Source organism: Myotis daubentonii, chromosome X (genome assembly GCF_963259705.1).
Source record: "Myotis daubentonii chromosome X, mMyoDau2.1, whole genome shotgun sequence".
NCBI classification, from domain to species: domain Eukaryota; kingdom Metazoa; phylum Chordata; class Mammalia; order Chiroptera; family Vespertilionidae; genus Myotis; species Myotis daubentonii.
In genome coordinates this window covers 89,196,510-89,216,784 of record NC_081861.1, presented here as the reverse complement: position 1 = coordinate 89,216,784, position 20,275 = coordinate 89,196,510, and the positions used below count along the sequence as shown (strand labels likewise).

Here is a 20,275-nt window from a genome sequence, read left to right as displayed (position 1 = left end):
ATCACTAAAACTGGGAAAGTCGTGGGCAAACTGAGATGGTCAGTCACCCTAGCAGGGATTGGAATGGCCTTCAATGCCTTTCACAACCTGATCCCTAGTTTCTCAGCAACACCTCTCACCACTGCTCACCTTTTTTACTGCACCCTCTCCACCTCCTCTGCAACCCAACCACCCTTGCCTGAAGACATTCCACGTTCTCATATACCTCCATGCCTTTGTGCACACTGATCTCTGCACCTTTATTCTGCCTTACAAGCTATGCTCACTCTTCATGAAAACCCAGCACCCATGTCACCTCTGTGGTCTTGCTTTCCTGGGAGAGAATAAGTACAATTACATTCTGCCCTGGTCATTCTATTGACATGTGAGTCTTCTCCAGGGTCAGGACTAGGGTGAGGCAATTGAGGCACCTAGGGTGCAACATTTCAGGAGGCATTCACTCTCAGGGTTGTGCAAATGCCAATCCTGTACACGCATGGTCCCAGCTGTGAGTGCCTCCTTATATTTTGCGCCTTAAGTACTTTGATTGCCCTGCCCTAGTCCCAGGCCTGGTCCTCCCTATCAAACTAGGGACTTTTCAAGAGCAGACTACAGCTTCTTAGTCAACTTTATATCCCTAGTGACCAGCACAAGGCTGGGCACAGAGTCTAAATCTAGTTGAACAAATGACATCAGACACTTCTCTGTTCCAGCAGGGGAAAGAGGTAGGAGAGCCAGGTGACTTTGAGCCCTGTTGAGGATGGGAGAGGGAGAAGGCAAATTTAATAGACTTCATCTTGGCCTGGGGTATGAGACAGTTTTTCATCAGATAGTTCTGCCTTTGGCATCTGGCAGATTTGGGGCTTCTCCCACTTTTCTGGTCTCTCCCTGTCAGTTCCTTTCTCTGCTTAACTGGAGATATTTTTCCAAGGTACCATTTTTGTCCTCTTCTCTCTTCATTCTATTACTCCCCTCAGTGATCTTGTCCTCTCCCACAGCTTCAGCTAGGAGCTGTTTGCAGATGACTTCTTAATTGACACCTCATGCTTTATGCTAAGTGAACGTCAGACAGAAAAAGACAAATATTATGTGATCTCACTTATTTTTCTTTTTTTAAAAATATATTTTATTGATTTTTTACAGAGAGGAAGGGAGAGAGATAGAGAGTTAGAAACATCGATGAGAGAGAAACATCGACCAGCTGCCTCCTGCAAATCTCCTACTGGGGATATGCCCGCAACCCAGGTACATGCCCTTGACGGGAATCGAACCTGGGACCTTTCAGTCTGCAGGCCAACACTCTATCCACTGAGCCAAACCGGTTTCAGCTGTGATCTCACTTATATGTGGAGTCTAGAGAAGGTGAACTTGCCTGGTCAGTGTAGCTCAGCGGTTGAGCATCGACCTATGAACCAGGAGGTCACAATTCAATTCCCAGTCAGGGCACATGCTGGGGTTATGGGCTCGATCCCCAGTAGGCTGCTTGCAGGAGGCAGACGATCAATGATTCTCTCATCATTGATGTTTCTATCTCTCCTCTCCCTCTCCCTTCCTCTTTGAAATCAATAAGAATGTACCTTTTTTTAAAAAAAGCTGAACTCAGAGAAACAGAGAGTAAAATCGTGGTTTCTAGGGGCTGGAAGGGATATAAATTAAATCGGGAGATGTTGGTCAAAGGGTACAAACTTTCGCTTATAAGATGAGTAAGTTCTGGAGCTCTAATATACAGCATGGTGACTATAGTTAACAATACTGTGTGATATACTTGAAAGTTTCTAAGAGAATAGATCTTAAATGTTCTCACCACAAAAGAAGAAATGGTAATTATATGATAGGATGGGGGTATTAGCTAACACTATGGTGGCCATCATTTCGCAACATTTGTGTATCAAATCAACATAGTGTACACTTTAAACTTAGGCAGTGTTATATATCAACTGTATTTCAATAAAGCTAGAAAAACTAGACAGTCTCTCTTCTATGCCTCAGACCCACATTTCCAACTGCCTAGTATAAATGGCAACATCTAGCCCTAGCCAGTTTGGCTCAGTGAATAGAGTGTCAGCCTGCAGGCTGAAGGGTCCCGGGTTCAATTCTGGTCAAGGGCACATGCCTGGGTTGTGGGCTTGATCCCCAGTATGGGGTGTCCAGGAGGCAGCTGACCCATGATTCTCTCTCATCATGGATGTTTCCATCTCTCTCCCTTCCTCTTTGAAATCAATAAAAACATATTTTTTTAAATGGTAACATCTAGCATAAATATTACTTTTCACATGCATTTTCTCACTGACATTCACAAGTTCCCCAAGTCAGGGCAGAGTAAAAATGCATTTTTAGGTAAGGCTCAAAGAGGTAGGCTTGCCCAAGTTTCAGTGGCAGAGATATGATTAAAAATTCAAGTTTGAGTGTTCTTTCTGCTATGCCATGTTACACTGCCCACCATGTGGATGTTTATATAGTCTTGAACCCAACATGATCAAAACCTCAATTTGTTACCAACCTCTTCCTACCTCCCAACTCCTCAGACAAAAAACAAACATAAAAACAAAACCCCATCTATTTTCCAACTTGGGTAAAGGCATCTCCCAATCAAAACATGGGATTTATGCTTCATGTTCAATTCTTTTTTGTTTCTTGTTTTTTGTTATTTTGGGGTTTTTTTTTTACTTCATGTACAATTCTTTTTTAAAAAAATGTTTTTTATTTGAGAAAACCATCAATGTGAGAGCAAAACATCAATTGTCTTCCTCCTGCACACCCCTTACAGGGGATACAGCCCAAAACCCAAGCACGTGCCCTGAGCAGGAAACAAACCGGCGACCTTCTGATGCACAAGACAACAACCAACCAACTGAGCTACATTAGTCTGGGCTTCATGTACAATTCTTTCCTCTCCCCCAGATCCTGCAGACTTGGCCTTCATGTCTTAAATTCATCTGAATCCATTTTCTCTTTTCCTTCTGTATCCCCACAGCTCCCACTGAGGCCCACATAACTTTTTTTTTTTTCAGGATGGCTTTTTTAAAAAATTTAAATTCTTTATTGTTTAAAGTATTACATATGCCTCATTTTTCCCCATTGACCTCCCAGCCACTCCCACCCCCCAGCACATGCCCTCACCCCTACTGTCTGTGTCCATTGGTTATGCTTATACCCACGTTAACTTCTCAGCCATACTCTTTTTATTGATCTCCTGGCCTTCAGACCTGCTACCACCCCTGTCCTCCATATTGTTCTAGGGATCTTCTCCCTAAAACAGATCTGATCCTGTAATTCCCTGACTGGAAAAACCTCAGCCTTTGCTTGTGCTAGTCCCCAACTCCTCCCACTTACTGAGGCCCAGGTCAAATGTCACCTTGTTCAGAAAACTCTGATGTAAACTCCCTATAATCTCTTTCTTAAATTATTTATTAATTTTGAGAAACATTGATGTATTGTTCCATTTATTTATGCATTCATTGGTTGAATCTTGTATGTGCCCACAAACCCACACAAACTTGGTGTATCAGAATGACACTATAACCAACTGAGCTACCAGGCCAGGGCTAACCTCCCTATAACCTTAAAGTGAGTTCCTTATTCTTCTACTCTCCCACAGCACTAGATATTTCTTTCTGCCTCTTACAACTAACTATGCACTGATCTTTTCCTATCCCCTCTAGCCTGGGAACCTGCTGGGGATAGGATCCTGGTCTAATTAATCTTTGTCTTCTCTGAATCTAAGTCCTTAAACATAATAGGTCCTTAATAGCTAGCTGTAGAATAATTTTTTCCCTTAAGTGTCTGGAAACTTGTTATGAAAAGGACCGTATTCCAAGTGGATTCATTCAGTGAGGTAGGTAAAAATGATTCTCAAACTGAAGTGGGGCACTTCACTTCTTCATGTTCTAATAGATTTGACAATGTCTGGCATGGCTCTTCCATATCCCTCACCCCTCCGAACACTGTTCTTCCTCCCCAGGAAAAGGCAAAAGACAATTTTAACTCTTTATTTGAAACAAACAATTCCAGAGACAGAAGGTTAGTCGTGACAACAGCTTCTCACTACAACACAAGGGCGGGCATGGCTCACTGAAGGGATAGGCCAGGTACCGCAGAACAATATATACAATTTAAACAGTGGCTAAACTGGTAACAGTTATAAAAACACAAAAAGGAGGCTAGGGAACAGCAAAGCCAATAGGAAAAGAACTGGGTACCCCCTTTGCTGGACACTAATAGTTTTCTGGAACTACAAAAGCAAGATGGGGAAGAGAGAAGATAGATGTAGGCAGTGGAGGCAGGACACAGGTCCACAGCTCCTCCCTATTCTCTAACCACAGATCCCATCCTGCATGACCCAAGACCCCCACAGGCTTGGCCTGGCTCTTATGATGGGGGAAGAACAATAGTCTTTGCCTATCACTAGTTGATTGGAACCCAGCCCCAATCCAAATCAGAAGGTAGTTTTTGCCTTGGGCACTGTGTCCATTGAACTAAAGGGAGGCAGTTACAGAAGGGGGCTAAGCATGTTGACACATGGCTCATACAACCTAAGATGGCAGAGAAAGACAAACACATAAACCAAGGGGACAAAAGTTTGCTCCCCATACTTAGTCATTCTCTGCCTTTAAAGAAAAGAAAGCATGTGGAAGTTTTTTCAATTGCAGCACCAAGGATTGGTGCTTGCAGGAGTAGGGAGGGGAACAAGTGGCCAGGGGGTTCCAACAACCAGTTATCTCAGGGGAGGGGAAGAGTAGCTAAGCTCTGTGTTTTAGGTAAATGGTCCCCCTTGTTACTTTCAGAGTTTCTTTCATATCTTTCATAAAAGAACCCTTTATCATGGTACTGGGGAAGAGCGGAGAAAGGAGTGGGCACAGGGCAGAGAAGGCAGCTGAATTCTTCCCTTGGCCAAATCTAGGAACAAGGGGCTTTACCTACGTGGGATGGGTCAGGAAACCCAAAGCCAACAGGATCACCAGAGCTATTAACACTCCATCCAGAGTCTGGCCCCAGCAGAAGGGGTTTACTCTGAAGCACAGAGAAAATGGCCTAGCTGGTTTTTGCCTATCACTAGTTGATCAGCCCTCGAGTAGAGAGGACTGGGGCCCCGTGGTTGTCAAATAGTTTGGAAGAAGGTAAAAGCCAGGGGTTCCTAGGGAAGGCAGGGAATGGATGAGTAGAAAAGGGCAGTCATGGCCCTTCAGAATGAGTAGCATTGGTTCCTGGGCCAGTCGCCCTGTGGGACATGGTGACAAGCCAGACACTGGTGTGAAAGATGGATACAGGTGGGTTCAGTCCAGGTCTTCATCCCCAGTACGACCCAGCTCCTCATAAATCTCACGCACAGCTAGAATGCGATTGAGCATACTCTCCAACATGCTTCGGTCCATGGGGATCACAGAATACCAGAGAGGTGACTCGGCAATGCAGGACCGCTCAGGTTGCAGGTAGAACACATCGTTGCGAGTCCGGAGGCTTTCAGGACTGCAATGATGGGGTGGGACAGATCAGTACTGAGGCAAAGTGGATCCCATGGGTCCCCATGCTAATGCCATTCCTGCAAACCTGCCAACTCACCATTTTGAGAGATAGAATTCATAGAACTTGACAGGGCAGCGGAGGGGATTCATGCGGTTCTCACGCTGCTCTAAGATTGGGGCTTCATCTTCTCTCTTCCGCTTCCCAGAACCCATGTCTGTAGAGGAGGCAAATAACTCAGACTTGTTAAAAGCAGTCTCAACAAGCCACTCTAAGTGCACAGTGGGAAGGCCTCAGGACACATATTACAGGCTCATCATATATAATAAAGTGGTAATATGCAAATTAACTCTCACACCCTCATGCCATCACAAGATGGCTACCTAGGAGGTGGAGCTTTTGATGCTGCATGGCATAGAAACCGACCGATCAGAACCAAATCTGGGTGAACTGTGAGGAGCCAATGGCTGCCTAGAAGGTGGATCTTTTGACACTGACTGACATAAAAACCAAGCAATCAGAACCTAATCTGAGTGAACTGTGAAGTCAGAACCTAAGGTGGGGGCTGATGAGGAGTTTTAAGGGCAACAGCTGTTTGATGTAAGGTATAAGAAAGCGGTTCAATTTTTTAATTGGGGAGGGTACAGGCTGGGCTGAGGGAACTACCTCCCCCCCACACACACGAATTTCATGCACTGGGCCACTAGTAAAGAAAAAAGCAGAAGAGTCCGTAAGTCTCCCCACACCAGCCAAACTTCAGAGTGATGCTCTGTAACCCACTCCCCCTACCCCATTCACATTGTGCAAGTCTTTACAATCTTGCCCTGTTGCAAGGTTGGGCTTACCTTCTGGGATAAAAAAAAAAAAAAAAGGCATGATGGCCCTAGACCCCATTAAACTAGTCTAGGTAGAGGCTCAGATTCCAAGAAGGAACCGTGGGAACTGCACTCAGATGGGTCAGGATTTCAGGGCCAGAACAGAAATCAAGGTGCAGTTCTTGTTATACCCAACAGCAAAAAACCACGGAACGACGGTCTTATTGTCAACTTCTCCCACAGACCACATACCCAACAGCTTCCCATCTGTCCGCTACCCCGCCAAAAGTAGACAAGAAAGTCAACTTCCTTGAAATGAGGAAAGGTGGAAACAGGCAGCTGGGTAACCTCCTATTTATGCAACAACCACTAATCATCAGGTTAAAGGACTGACTGTTTTTACTTGTTCTGCAAACGTACGAATGGAAGGATAGGGAAGACAGTGATAAAGGAAAGGGCCCACCTAGCAATTAAGGTGGAGCATGGAAGATGAGAACAGAGAGGGAGGAAAGCAAAAGAGGGGCAGCCTCATACCTCGCCCTTTCCGTTGGCGAACAGGAGCGTAGTAGCGGATGCTCACCACCTTGGTGGTGCCCCGGGGGGTGGTGCACTTGCGGGACTGCCGCACTACGTTGGTGAAGGAGAGCTGCATGTGTTCCTCAGCTGTCTGCAGCCCAAAAAACTTCGTGTTGAAGAACATGAGGGTGTTGAGAAGGACAAAGGGTGAGTAGACACCCAGCTGCTTACACTCCCAGAGGTGTTCTTCTTCCACTCGGGAAAACACTGTATCTGCAATGGTCAAGGAGAGGCTAGTCAGGAGCGAACAACTACCCAAGCCCTGATCCCAGACATTCTGCTCATAAGCATTTCTGTTTAGTAAGTTGCCACTGTGCATAAAACCCTGACACCCTGCTGTATTACACAATAGGACTAGATGGATTTTTATATAGTTTCCACCTGCATTTGGAGCTTCTCTCACCACCCACACATTATAGGTAGGTAGATGTAAAGTTTGAGGAGTCCCACAACTTCTCTTTTTTTTCAATTACCACCCAAACTCAGGCCACCTTTTGTGGTTCCAGAAATAGTTGTTCAGACTTAAGTCTTGATCCCCTTCTCATATTCAAGGACAGGGGCTCTGTGTCCTCAAACTCTCAACTTCAAGGCACCCAGCTAAATGCTCCTGCCCTCAAACTCTCTGTGAAGAGTGACAGATCAAACAGCCTGGGACTTTTGGAATGGTGTCTCTGAAGAATGGATTGAAGAGTGTAGGGGTTGCTAAGTCCCTGTCCCTTACTGTTGGGAAGGAGTGTGGGCTGCCAGGTACTCAGAGATTTGTTGAGTTCTTGAACGAAAGTCAGGTAGTAAAGGTCCGTGAAAATGTTCACCATTCGGTTATTTTCCAGCAAGTACTGGAGAAGGAAAAAGAGACACACATAAAGCTAGACTCTAGGTCCTAGAGAAAAGACAGTGATACCAAAGGCCCCAGGCACAACAACCTTGATAATTAGGAGATGGTGGTAAATAGCTGCTTGATTTCATGACCCAGAGTGCTTTTCGCCAGGTATACCTACAACTCTGAGGCACCAAGGCCTGGCTGGAAGAGGAGGAGGCATGGAGGAGATGGGTCATAGCAGCTTCTTCACAAGCACAGACCCCTTGTCAGGTAATGATGCCTGGCTGACCTCTCCCAGTGGGTCCTAAACATTACTCCACCACCCGAGGAGCCCAGCTCTACCCATCCCTCCCCCCCTGGAATGGGTTTGAGGATTACAAAGGGGACCCAGAGAGCAATGAAGATGGCTCCTTGGCCAACAGTCCTGGGACACAGCTTTTATTTTAGAGGAGTATTGACATGTGTTGTCCTGCTTGGAGTAGGAGACAAAAGACTGCCTGCTCAGGATAGCAGACAAAGTGAGGACCAGGGAGTGGACAGAATCATTTCTGCTGGGACATTGCCTGCTGTGTTGCTGTGTTGAGAGTGACTACAACTGAGGTGGTGTGCAAGGGGTACCTGTTGGATGCCAAGACACAAGTAGTAAATGCTGTCAGGTTCATATCGTTCACCGTTGGGTCGAGTGATTTCTCTCACAAACTGGGCCAGGCCATAGTTGAGCTCAGCAGCTGAGCAGGCCAGAATATCTTCTTTGATACGCATAGGTTTCGCTGCAGTGATATGTAGTGAAGGTGGATAGGATTAAGAAAACTTCACATTGAGAATTTCATTTAGCTCCACCATTAATTCCTTTATCACTTAGTCATGTCCAGCTCCAGAACAAACCACCAATTACCAAAAGAGCCCTAAGCCTTGAAATCTAGACAGCATCTCCCCTTATTTTGCAACTCCTCCCAATGTTCACAGGACACCCTTGCATAATGACAGCCTTATCATTCATAGACATCTTCAGCTGAATCACAGCCCTGCTCCTTTCCCCTTCCCCTCCTCCTCTCATCCCTGCCTCCCTCCCCTGGGTACTTACGGCCAAAGCGCAACTCATCACCTTTGCTGGTTTCTCCATTGGCATATTTTGATTGCACCCAGCACTTCCAAGCATTGACACCATATGAATAGTTAAGTCCAGTACAGCTTGGCTGGCTGCTCATGGAGTCCCGGGAACAGCTCTCTGAAAGCACCAGCCGCTTTTGACCCTGGAGGGAAAAGAAAGGAGGTGGGTTGAAGGAGATAAGATCAGGAACACCATGGAAACTAGTCAGGACAGTGTTTATCAGCAGGGGAGTGGGGGACTGATATAAGAACACTGCTATGGAAGCACAGAGCCCCAGGAGTAGCTCTGATGACTTCGGGAACTGAGGAGAGAGCAAAGTTTGTGCTCTGAATGATGGAGAAAGGCAGTCAGCCAGGGAAGGTTAAACTAAAGCTGCTGACTTGGCTATGAAAGCACCCCATCCCTAGCCCTTTGAGCCTCCATCCCTCTTCTGTGGATACGGCAGCCCCAGCCCTCACCTTCCTCATGGTTCGGGGAAGGTCTTGTTCAGTAGACACGTCCTCAGGCCCTACCAGGCCACAATCAAAGAGGAAGTCTACACTGGGGTTAATGTCCAGAGGATCTGTTAGAGGTTAAAGGAAGCAAACCGATTTTTAAGATCTCAACACTGTACCCCTCCCACCCCACCCTGCTACTTGCACACCTGACTTGAAACAAGCTTCTCAGACAGCTCCAATTGCACTCAGTAGGAACCAGCAAAGCCAGATGAAGAACATGCTCAGAGGTACAGAGATGCAAAAACTCACAACAATGGGAAAGCTCTTAACACTACTGAACTGCACACTCAAATGTGGTAAATTTCATATTATGTGTTTTACCACAATTAAAACAAAACAAGCCCGATCAGTGTGGCTCAGTTCGATTCCCAGTCAGGGTACATGCCCAGGTTGCGGGCTTGATCCCCAGTGTGGGGCGTTCAGGAGGCAGCCAATGGGTAATTCTCTCTCATCACTGATGTTTCTGTCTCTCTCTCCCTCTCTTTTCCTCCCTGAAACTAATAAAAATATATTTAAAATAAATAAATAAAACAAAACAAGACTCAAGTGTAAGATCGTGCATCTATTCCAGTATCTCTGCCTCTACTTCCTTGACAGCTTTTTGTCACTGGTCACAAGGAGCACTGTTAGGGTCATGATCCAGGTCACAAAAAAAAACCACACTCTTTTCCTTATGGCACAAATGCTACCGTACCCAGTGGGCATGCCTTGAATTCCACTCACTCTTGGGGAAGTCTGCCTCCAAGTCTTGCCCAGGTTCATCCAAGACATTGGCCATCTTGACAGCCATGGCCAGGACATCATCTCGAGCTGGCCCAAACAGGTCACAGTCTTCAAGAAGTCCCTCTGCACTCTGGTTGCTCACAAGATCTGGGAGAAAGAGAAGTTAGCTTAGTCACTGCAGCTCTTACCTAGCTCCCTCACAGGCTTTCAGGGGCTGATTGCAACCACACCCCCATCCCACTAGGTACCAAGGTTACCACTCCCACCCACTTAGGCAGAGACAGACTAGTAAAACCCTGACCCCCTCATTGCTGCTGTCCATGGCATACCACAAAGGTCAGATGAGGCCTTGTCTAACTCTTCAGCTTCTGCAATCATTTCTGCCATAGCCAGGATGTCGGCCTCCAAGGGGTTGGAAGGGATCTTCACCTTCAGCTCCTCAATAGTCTCCACAATCTTGTCTGTGCTCTCCAAGGTAGTGGGCAGGAACATGGGCACAGGCACCTAGAGACATAAATTCCAACTAAATGCCAAGAACCAACCCAGTGGATGAGAGGGACAGGTGGTGAGAGTAAGGGGCAGTGGTGGGTCAACTCTGGACAGGAAACTTACCGGGATGGGCATTGAGAAAGGCACCGGGACTTTCTGGCAGTACAGATGCATAGGCACTGGCACAAAGATGGGCACTGGGATGGGTAGCACAATCACCTGTGGCTTCCACTCTTCTGCTGACAAGAAAGGGGTCTTCTCAGAGCCCATGCTAGGTAGGTCACATCTGCCCACTACCTGATACTTGCCTGTCATCCCCAAAGCTCATTGTCACAAAACTGCCCTTGCATCAAAGGTGGAGAGTCAACTCTGTGATTCTGGGACAACCATATCCATGAAACTTCATCCACCTAAGAAACCCCCTTGTCCAGCTCCTAGGCACAGGGCTGCAGGCCTAGGACTATAAAATAAAGCCTGTGGTATCCAGGTACCCTGGCTCACCTGTCTGACTCCCTTTGGACTTCATCTCCACTTTGCAGGAGACCCCCCGATTCTGCATCAGAGGCTTACACATGGCAGCTTTGTTTTTGCGTGGCGTGGCTGGGGGTGGTGCAGAGGGAGGAGGAGTAGATGCAGTGGGAGCCAATCGGATCTTCACAGGGATCTGCAGACAAAGGAACGTTAGTGCCACCAACTGCTAGACCCTCCTCTGAGACCATCCTCCCCCTTGGCTTTTGCCCTGACCTTGCCCAGATTCCCAGTTCCCTCTGGGGTCTTCACTGTATTGCTGTTCTCCACTTTGGTTTGAGAGGGTGTCTGGGGCTTTGCCTCAGAAGACTGACCTGTAGATCAAAACAAATGAATGTTTTCTGCTGTGGAACCAGCTCTCCATTTTCATCATCCTGTTCCAGGAGAGCTTCATTAAGAGATACATCAAATGTGAACAGGAAGTCTAGAATTTCTCTTCCTCACCACCCCAGGCCTAGTCTTCTCTAGGCCGTAGACAGTGGCCAGGAAGGTTCTTTTGCCCTGGCTGCCACAGAGAATGAAAAAGATTAAGCTTCCCCAATGACCTATAATTTGAGCTCTTCCATTTCATGGCCCTCAGGAGTTTGGTACCCCTGGAGTACCCCAGAGGGGCCAGGATAATAGTCTTGAAACAGTAATGGCCTTCAGTTTCACTAAAGGCAGAGCCTATGCTGATGCTTCCTTCTCTCTGAAAATTAACCACAGTCCCAACATGCCCCATCCTACCTGGTATCCATTCCCTAAAAATACATCCGTTATAGAAAATCAGTGGAAGGTAGCTCTGGAAACCTTTAAACAAGACTCCCCCTAGTATCTGCAGTCCAGAAGCTAAAAGAAAGCACAGTACTAGGAGCTCTGGCCAGGGATGAGATGAAAGAAGAAGAGAGGGGCTGGGCCCAGGATTAGAGTCCAGGCTAGTTCTAACAGAGTGCCTCCTGCCCGGGACTCACTGTTCAGGAGGCTCTCGGGCCCACTCTGGGTGTCCAAGTTGGGTTGGTTCTGCTGGCTGTAGAAGCGCAGCAGACACTGTTGGTTGCAGAAATGACGGATCTGCCCGCGCCAGTGGATGGTCTCTAGCAGCTTCCCCTGTCGCTTACAGGCATGGCACCGGGCAGCCTGCGGGTATTGACAGGATGATCAGACCTGCATCCCTAAAACATGCTGAACCCTTTGCCTTGGGATAAGCTCTTCCTTTGGAGGCTGGTCAGCTGGAGCCCCCTCCCTGGAGATTGGCCCACACCTGATCACAGCACAACAGCCTGTTGCCATCTCCACCCTTTCTGCTCCCCCTTACCTTGCAGTACCACAGCAGGTACTTGCTCTTACAGTCCTCACTGCAGAAGTCCCAGGTGCTGCCATCCAGCTGCTCGGTGACTCCACGCTGGCAGGTCTGGGAGCAGTAAGTACAAGTGATGCAGCACAGTCCCAGCTTCTTAGTGAAGTCCTGTTTGTAGAGCAGCACACAGCCTGGAAAGAGTCCAGAGACACAGATCTTCATGACCGTGAGACCTACCTTTTCAAGGTGGTACAACTGAAAGCTCTCCCCAACAGTCTCTTGGGCCCAAAGCCTTAGGATGGACAGGGGCCCGAGCATCCTGAGTAGAAGGCCCTTGCCCCAAGATCGCATCCCAAGCCCTCATCCTTTCTCTGCCAGTCTCCCTGCTGTATGGCACAAGGCCTCCGACCCCTTCTCCATTTCCTTACCTTCGCTGCAGAAACTCTTTTCCACGCCGCTGAACCGGAGTTTCTCATGCAGGAGTTTCTCCTGCCGGCAATGCTCACACTGGGACACCACACCCCGAAGCCGCTTGAAGTCCTCACAGCAATCACGACAGCAGAACTGGAACACCTGGTCCTAAGATGGGGTCACAGGGCGGGGAGGAGAGTGCTGTGACATCGGGACCTGGCAAGAGCCAAGTGGAAGGACCCCTTAAGACAGATGTCTAGTCATATGGCAAGATGTGGGCAGGGTGGGGGTCTTACCTGCCAGTCCAAGACCTCAGGCTTGCCACTGAAGAGGCTGTGGCAGTAGTGACAGCTCAGGTGAATGCCCCCTTCAGGGCTTGTGCGCTGGAGGGAAGGAAGACAAGTAAGGGAGGGGCAAGAAGTGTGTGGTGGTGGGGGCGGGGGGAGGTCAGACTTGTTCTTTGCTCTGCCCAGGCCTACCTACCCCAATTTTCATACCCTCTCTATGGCGCCACACCCTTTATCCCTGGTCTAGGATCTAAAGTACCTGGAACTTGGTCCAGCAGCTGGGGCTGCAGAATTGGTAGACTGTGCGATCGACCTTGTTGTAGTAACAGGGGTCAGAGAGGCTGCGGCGGCAGAAGCTGCAGGGTCGGGGAGGGCCTGGGGCATAGAGAGAAAGGGAGAGCGAAAGAGAGAGGAGAGAAAGAGAGCACAGAAGGTGTAAGGTAGTGCAGAGATGGAGAGATGGAACAGGAAATCCATGGGAAGATGTGGTTGGGGCTGAGGTCAGGCAGCAGGGGTTACTTTAGAAGAAGAGGGGAGTACGGGGTGGGGAGATAGGAGGAAGGCCAGCAGGGGTCTCAGAGAAGAGGGCTTTGCACCTACCAGTGAGCCCTGCCTGCTTCACTTTGTAAGAGGTGGTACAGCAGAGGGAACAGAACAAGCTCGTCTTGCCATTACGATCCACATGTGATAGCATCTCAAAGTTCTTACACAGGGTCTTGCACCAGACACAGGGGTACACACGTGTGTTTTTCTGTGAGGATGGGGAAGGAGAGGCTGAGGCTGGATTTGTCCCTTCACTTTATTTTTTAAATTTTTAAAACATGAAATATTTCAAGCATACAAAAAAGTATAGATGATGATATAACAAAGACCTGTGTATCTACCAGCCAGCTTCAAAAAATAAAACATAACAGATACAATTGAAACCCCCTTTATTTGTTTTATTCCTCCCAGCCTCGACCCATCAGGCACCTTTATTTATCACCCAAGAACCGCACCCCCTTCCACAGCCCTCTAATGCACTACTCCCTCGGCCCCACCTTCTTGTATGCCCCCAAGCAGGTTGTGTTGCAGAACCGCTTTTGTTGGCCCTCATGGAAGAGGAGCTCGGGGCCAGGGGTCCCGGTCTTGGTGTAGATGTAAGCCCCGCACTGGTCACAACAGTTGGTTTTCAGTCCCTTGTTGGCCCGGAATTTGGAGAAGCAAGAATCACTGCAGAGCCGGTGCACCACGCTGCCATTGCTGACCTCATGCTGGACCTGCCACACACACACACACACACATATCCTAAGCTGGGGTCTGACCATCACCACCCACCCCAATGCAAGGATAGGCCACCCCACCTCACCCTAGACCTTCACAGCATACATTGTACCCAGGGACCCCCCCAACCTGCACATCAGGCTGCCGACTTGATGGTGAGGTCCTGGGAGGCAAGGAAGGCCAGCTGCACACATCCTGGAGAAGCTCTAATCTTGAATACACTTCCTCACAATGGCTGTCTTTCCTCCCCACTCCCCTCCTCCACAGGGCCTGGCCCCTGCAGCCCCAGCATTGCAGAGGCAGGTCAGGACTGGCCAGGCTCTGTAAACCAGCCCTCATTGAGCTTCCTCACCTCTCCGGTCTTCTGGCATATGCTGCAGCGAGTAGCATCAGCAGGATCCCCAGACTGGGGGATTGGGCGCTGCTGCTGGGCCTCATACAGGGAGAGGCAGACGGATGTGCAGAACTCGTGGAAGGAGCCTCCTGAACCAGTCTGCGCCACAACCAAGTCCTTGGTGTTCCAGATCTCCCTGCAGATGGGAACAGGCTTGAACATTCATTTGTTTCATCAGCTTCCAGCCTTCCCCTGGGATCGAGGACCACAGAGCAAATGCTCTCTGAGCCCCTACCCAAACTGCCTCTCTCTCTGAGTTCCACTAGGTTCTTGCCAACATAGTCTCTGTCTCACCCATTATTCCTGGCCTGATGCCTGCCCTTTCCACACCCCAGTACCCTCACGTACTTCTTGCAGAAGGTACAGGTCTTTTTGCCTGAGGGCTTTCTGGAGAAAGTGGTGAGACAGGATGAGGAACAAAAGAGCTGAGGCAGCCCCTTGCGTTGGTAGGCCGTCTGCCCCTTCTGCAGCGGTGTCCGGCAATGTGCACAAGTCATCTTGGTGCCCACCGCAGAGCGCCCAGCCCTTTGTGCCACACTGGAGCGTAGGGACATGCGAGGAGAGCGCCGGGGCCGGAATGGCACAAAATCCTCATCATTGGGGTCATCTACCATGGCGTCAGAATCCTCATCTGACACTGGAACTGAGGAAGGGGGGAGGGGCCATGAGAAAAGGCTACCAGGCCATGTCTCCAACCATCCCCTGACCAACAGGTAGCTCTACTGCTCCTGGGATCCCCTCAGTTCTTGCCTTTATCTCCTCCCCCACCCCATCACATTGATAACTTAAGCCACGGTGTCACTCTCCCTTAGGGAGGGCTCTAAGTGGGGAGATTCTTCAGGACAGGGATTGCAGAGCTGAAACAGGAAACTCCATTCTCACTGCTCTTGTTTTCAATCACCCCCACTGCCCCTGGTTCCCATGCCAACCCAGAGCACAGATAGGCACGTCACACTCTGCATGGAGCCAGGAGATCCATGGCGGCCACTTCCCACTCATCCCACTGGGTCACATTTCCTCAAGTCCTACTCACTGCTCTCAGTGGAATCCACAACCTCAGGTTTTGGAGGTTCTACTCTTCTAACGCGCTCACTTCTCTTCTGTACCTTGGAAACATGGGGAGGGAAAGAAAGTTGATGTCAGGGGCAGGCTAAAGGGCCAGCTGCACTAGCACAGGGTTTAGGGGGTACAGAGATGGGAGGGAGGAGGGAGAGTAGGGACCCTTGACCCAGCCCGTAGGAGGAGGGGAGAAAAGGAGGCTGGACTTTGCCTTAAGAAGCAGTAGACACAAGAGCTCCCTCCCTCCTCCTAACTCTCCTCACACACACCCTCCGAACATCTGGGAGGGAAAATAAAGGGTTGTCCTTCCTAGAGATATAGGGGGAACCAGACTCCTTCCAATCCCCTCCCCCCTCACCCTCTCAGGCGGCTTCTCACTCGCCTTTCCGGTCAGGCCATCTCCTGCAAAGGAAGCAGAAAGCAGCCTAAATCTTCAACCTGCCCTCACACCCCCTTCCTGGACCAACTTCATTCCTGGGGAAGAACTTACTCAAAACTGAAAGGAAAAACTCAAGTGCCTTCTTGAGGCCCCTCTCAGGGTTACCTCAAGCTCTGCACTAAGGGGAAGGTGGTGGTGCAGATACTCTCCATAGAAAAAAAAAATCCTCCCAGCTTTCTGTCCCAATCACTGGGAGTTAAGGAAGCACAGGTAACATACCTTTCATCCAGAATTTATAGTTTACCAACAAAATCCAATGTAATCCCCCAAAGGTAGGTAGCAAGGGGAGAAGGCAGGTCCCCTGGACTCAGGTGGTTATATAAGCATTAAGACCCTGGTCACAGCCTGGGAGAGCTACCACTAGGCAGAACAGGGGAGAAATGAGAGCCTCTCCAAGTCTAAACTGTCCCTCCCCTATCAGAGACTCAATCCTAGGCCCTGCATTTCTACCATTCCCCTAAATTCATGATGCTGCCGGAGGCTCCAGAACCTAGTCATCATTCATAAAACCCAGAATCCCTACTCTCATTTAGAACAAAACATCTGGAAAGATCTTAAAACCAAGAAGCCTGGATTCCTCCCCAAATCCTGAAGGAAGGGCCTGGCACCAAAAAAACCACTGGGCTACAAAAAAGAGAATCTCTCCCACCAAATTCACTCTCTAACCCACCCCCTGAAACATCACCCCTATTCCTCCCCCACAGTAGCTGAGCTTCCCCCCACCCCTACCTTCCTTAATCTTCATCACCCCTCCTTCTCCCTCCCAAACCCCCCACTCCTTCTTCATACACATCCTTTCATCTCTCAAACCTTCTCCTCCCCCTCCCCTTCTTCCCCAAACATACACATTAGCTCCTCCTTACTCCCACCCTCTCTCCAACCTTGATTCTCAAGCTGAGTAGACAACCTACCTGGTAAGGAAGGGTGTGCAGGGGGGCTAGGGCCCCCAGGTTTGGTCTGAGAACTGTTGATTCCATCCCCCAGAGTCTCTCCCACTGAAGGGCTGGGGGGGCCATTTGGGCTCTGTGGCTGCCCCTGGGGAAGATCCTCCTCCTGCCCAGAGGAGCCCCTTCTCCCTGTAGCTATGGAGGTGGTCTCCTCCTCTTCAATATGTGGGGACTGAAGATTTATTGGAGAATCTGGAGCCAAAGGTTCTAGTAGCCCCTCGGGTGAAGAGGGATTTGCCCCAGTCCCTGGGTCAGGTGGCACCACCTCAGGGGTCTGGCCCCCTGGTCCAGGCTCTAGGGTCTGATCTCCTGCATCCCATGCGAGGGTCTCCTCAGGACCATGGTCCACCTCTGTGGGGGAGGGGGCTTTATAGAGCAGCCCCCCCAGCCCCAGCAGCTCAGTGGTTCCATCCAGAACTCCAGGGTCTTTTTCCAGGCCAGCAGGGGTATCAAGCAGGTCCAGGGCTCCAGAGGATGGAGAAGGGCCAGGGGGTGCCCATCCTCGAGTTGGGGCAGTCTGAGATTCCAGTAGATCCTCTCCAAATTCCATGTCTACTGGAAGGTCTCCAGCCAGGGGCTTCTCTGGCAGGGTCAATGGGTCAAACGTACTGGGGAAATCACTGGGGTCCATGAGGACGGCTGGATATGGGCTGTAGATTAGGGGTAGAAGAGGGGGCAGAAGAGGTGGTCTTCGCCAGAATTCCTTCTTATATAGGCTCTGGGACACACCCCATCATCCACTCGGATTTCTCATGAACAGCCCCCACCACAAACGACGAGCATTTCTACAGGCTTAGTCCAAATGACCACTCCCCCCCCCCACCACCACCACAAACAGCGCCCCCTGTGGGGAGAGGCGGTTCCCACCCTGGCCCTGCGCCCACACTTGCCAGGCAGTTAGTCGTTGGCCCTACCAGCCCGCCTGCCCCCACCACCCCAGTGCAACTCCGTTTCCCTCCCTCTTTACCTTTCACCCCCCCCCAACTGAGGCTGAACGCCCCATTAGAGTCGCCTAGGGCCGTTGCCACCAGGAGCCTTCCCGCCCCCGCGATATCAGTTTCTACCCCCTCCACTCGCTCCTAGAGCCCCCCAGCTCTCCAGTCTCTACCTACCCTGTCTTGCCCCACCCCCCTCACCGCGCTGCAAGGCCCTCCCTCAGCCCTTCCCTCGCCCCCACAAATTGCCCTTCCTAACCCCTCCCCCCAGTTACCTTTCATTTTAGTTCGCCCACTTCCTCAGCCTCGTCACCCTTCCCTATAGCTCTCTCGGTCTTCCTTCTCCTGTTGCCCACCCCCCACCTCAGGCATTTACAGGAAGACATTTTGGAGCTACGATCTTTCTCAGACCCCCCCCCCCTCCCTGTTTCTTCAAGATCCCACCTGCAGGTTCGGTTCGGCTAGATCAGGCCCGACCCCTACCTGCGGCAGGGTTAGTGTAACGGCTATAAGCCTAGAACTGCAGACAGAGACGGCCCCGCGCTCCTTCTCCACCTCCCTCCCTAGCAGCCGGGACAGGGGTCGCGGCCCCTTTAAATGGCAGCGCAGCTCGCAGCGCCTAGCGCTCTGCACCAGGCGGGCGGGCGGCGCCAGCAACCAACCCCATTGGCTGGCTCCAGGAGGGGGCTCGCGAGACAGCGACGGCCCCCGGCGCGAGACTCCCAGCCCAGTGGCCGCCTGGAAATTGTGGAGTGGAGCCTAATTCTTGGAGATGGAGCTTGAGCCCCCGCCCGGGGCCCCGTTAGTTAAAGAGGAAAAGATAGGCTCTGGAGCCTTGAAGCCCGCCCCCGAGAAAGGCGGCACCCCCTTTCCGCCGAAGGGCCAAGTACACTAAACCACAAAAAACCGATCAACTCACCTGCTTCCCTTACCTGGCTCAAGAGTCTGCCCCCCTCACACCCGTGCCCGCCCTACCTCCTGGAGCCCACTCTACCCGTGATCCCCTCCTCTCATTCAAATGGTTCCCGGTCCCCTCCCCCACCCCATGTCTCTTCGCTTCCCACTCGCGTTCAATCCCTCGGCGTCCGCCCCCCTCAGCAGTCCCTACCTACGCCATGCAGCAAGCGCCTGCCAAGATTACCCTCCCCCCAACCCCACCTCTCCGGGGCCCGCCCCCTGGGCGACTGTTGGGGGTAATGAGTGACAGCAGAGGGTGAGGGGAGGTAGCGACCCAGCCCTCACGTGCTCCTCCTCCCCTCGCCTGCAGCCCCGACCCCCCCTAACCATTCTGAGAGTCTTAGTTGTGGAGTGTCTTGAGCTTGCTCTCCAGCTACCCAGGGCGGGTTAAATGGCTCTGGCTCAGTAACAACGCCTATGCAGTAACTGTTAGTTGCCGAAGACTCCAAAACCAGGTCCTGCAAAGCCCCCCCCCCCCCCCCCCCCGATTCCCTCAAGGGTCTTAGGGTAAGTTCTGGGATCTTCTCCCAGAGACTTCCCGCAGGGGGCTCCCTGCGTTATCTCTTCAGTAGGTTTCCTCATGGGGGGCCCGTAGCTCTTCTTCCTTGTTTCTCTCTCTCTCTCTCTCTCTCTCTCTCTCTCTCTCTCTCTCTCATCTCAGTCTCTCTCCCTCCCTTTCATTCCGTCCTGGTCGACCTGTTTCCTCCCCCCACCCCCCTCTCCCTCTCCTCCCCACACTCCCCTCTCCCTCTCCCAGGCGCATACTCTCTCTCTCCCAGTCTCTTTTTGTCTTAAGTCTCTATCCCTCAGCCTCTCACACTCACAAGCACCCACACGCACGCGCACATATGCTCCCCTCCTGGATGGTCCTTAGAATGTGGGTGTGGCTGAGGTTGAGGCTGGATAAGTGGAGTAGGGGGGAAGGGGCACTAGCATTGGGCCTACTAGCTTTAAAAAATATGTGCCAGGATCCATTTTCAGTCTTCATTATAGTTTGAGCACTTTACAATCCCCGCTCCCCACTTTGCTCCTCCTACTCCTAGGGCTGAAGACTCCTTAGAATCTGAGGTACTGGTGAAGGCTCAGGCTAGAAGGAGTCCTGCCACAGATTTAGAAACAACGTTTGGTGCCCAGTGCCTACTCCAGTCTGCCTCTGCTTTGGGCCTTTCTTCTTTCCCACACTAAGCCTTACAGGGAGTTTTATCCTCCCTTGTCTCATTTACTTTGCCAGAAACCTTATCCTTCCTGACTCCCCACATGGCCTTGAGGTTATCTTTGCTCTCTCCGTATACACGGAGATAAAACCAAG

The 20,275-nt window shown here is 50.5% G+C and overlaps 1 protein-coding gene across 10 annotated transcripts; it reads right to left on the bottom strand.

Moving 5' to 3' along the window:
• Nucleotides 1-3,953: 3,953 nt before the first annotated feature.
• On the bottom strand, nucleotides 3,954-19,139 carry ZMYM3 (zinc finger MYM-type containing 3). Of its 10 annotated transcripts, none has more exons than XM_059680071.1 (25): nucleotides 19,118-19,139; nucleotides 17,039-17,724; nucleotides 16,047-16,090; nucleotides 15,663-15,735; nucleotides 14,978-15,272; nucleotides 14,588-14,765; nucleotides 14,013-14,231; nucleotides 13,573-13,723; nucleotides 13,232-13,347; nucleotides 12,982-13,068; nucleotides 12,703-12,853; nucleotides 12,293-12,465; nucleotides 11,949-12,114; nucleotides 11,215-11,312; nucleotides 10,972-11,134; nucleotides 10,594-10,709; nucleotides 10,311-10,485; nucleotides 9,982-10,128; nucleotides 9,220-9,323; nucleotides 8,735-8,903; nucleotides 8,269-8,420; nucleotides 7,552-7,666; nucleotides 6,789-7,043; nucleotides 5,539-5,656; nucleotides 3,954-5,445 (listed from the first exon to the last, which is right to left on the bottom strand). In XM_059680071.1, the coding sequence occupies exons 2-25, from the start codon at nucleotides 17,703-17,705 to the stop codon at nucleotides 5,253-5,255; spliced, it is 4,125 nt and encodes a 1,374-aa protein (XP_059536054.1). In that variant the 5' UTR covers nucleotides 17,706-17,724; nucleotides 19,118-19,139; the 3' UTR covers nucleotides 3,954-5,252. The 10 variants fall into 10 exon arrangements, with proteins under 10 accessions (XP_059536054.1, XP_059536053.1, XP_059536059.1 ...); XM_059680070.1 differs by lacking the exon at nucleotides 19,118-19,139 and adding an exon at nucleotides 18,929-19,014; XM_059680076.1 differs by lacking the exon at nucleotides 19,118-19,139 and adding an exon at nucleotides 18,493-18,917 and having other exon boundaries at nucleotides 8,756-8,903.
• Between the last annotated feature and the right edge of the window lie 1,136 nt (nucleotides 19,140-20,275).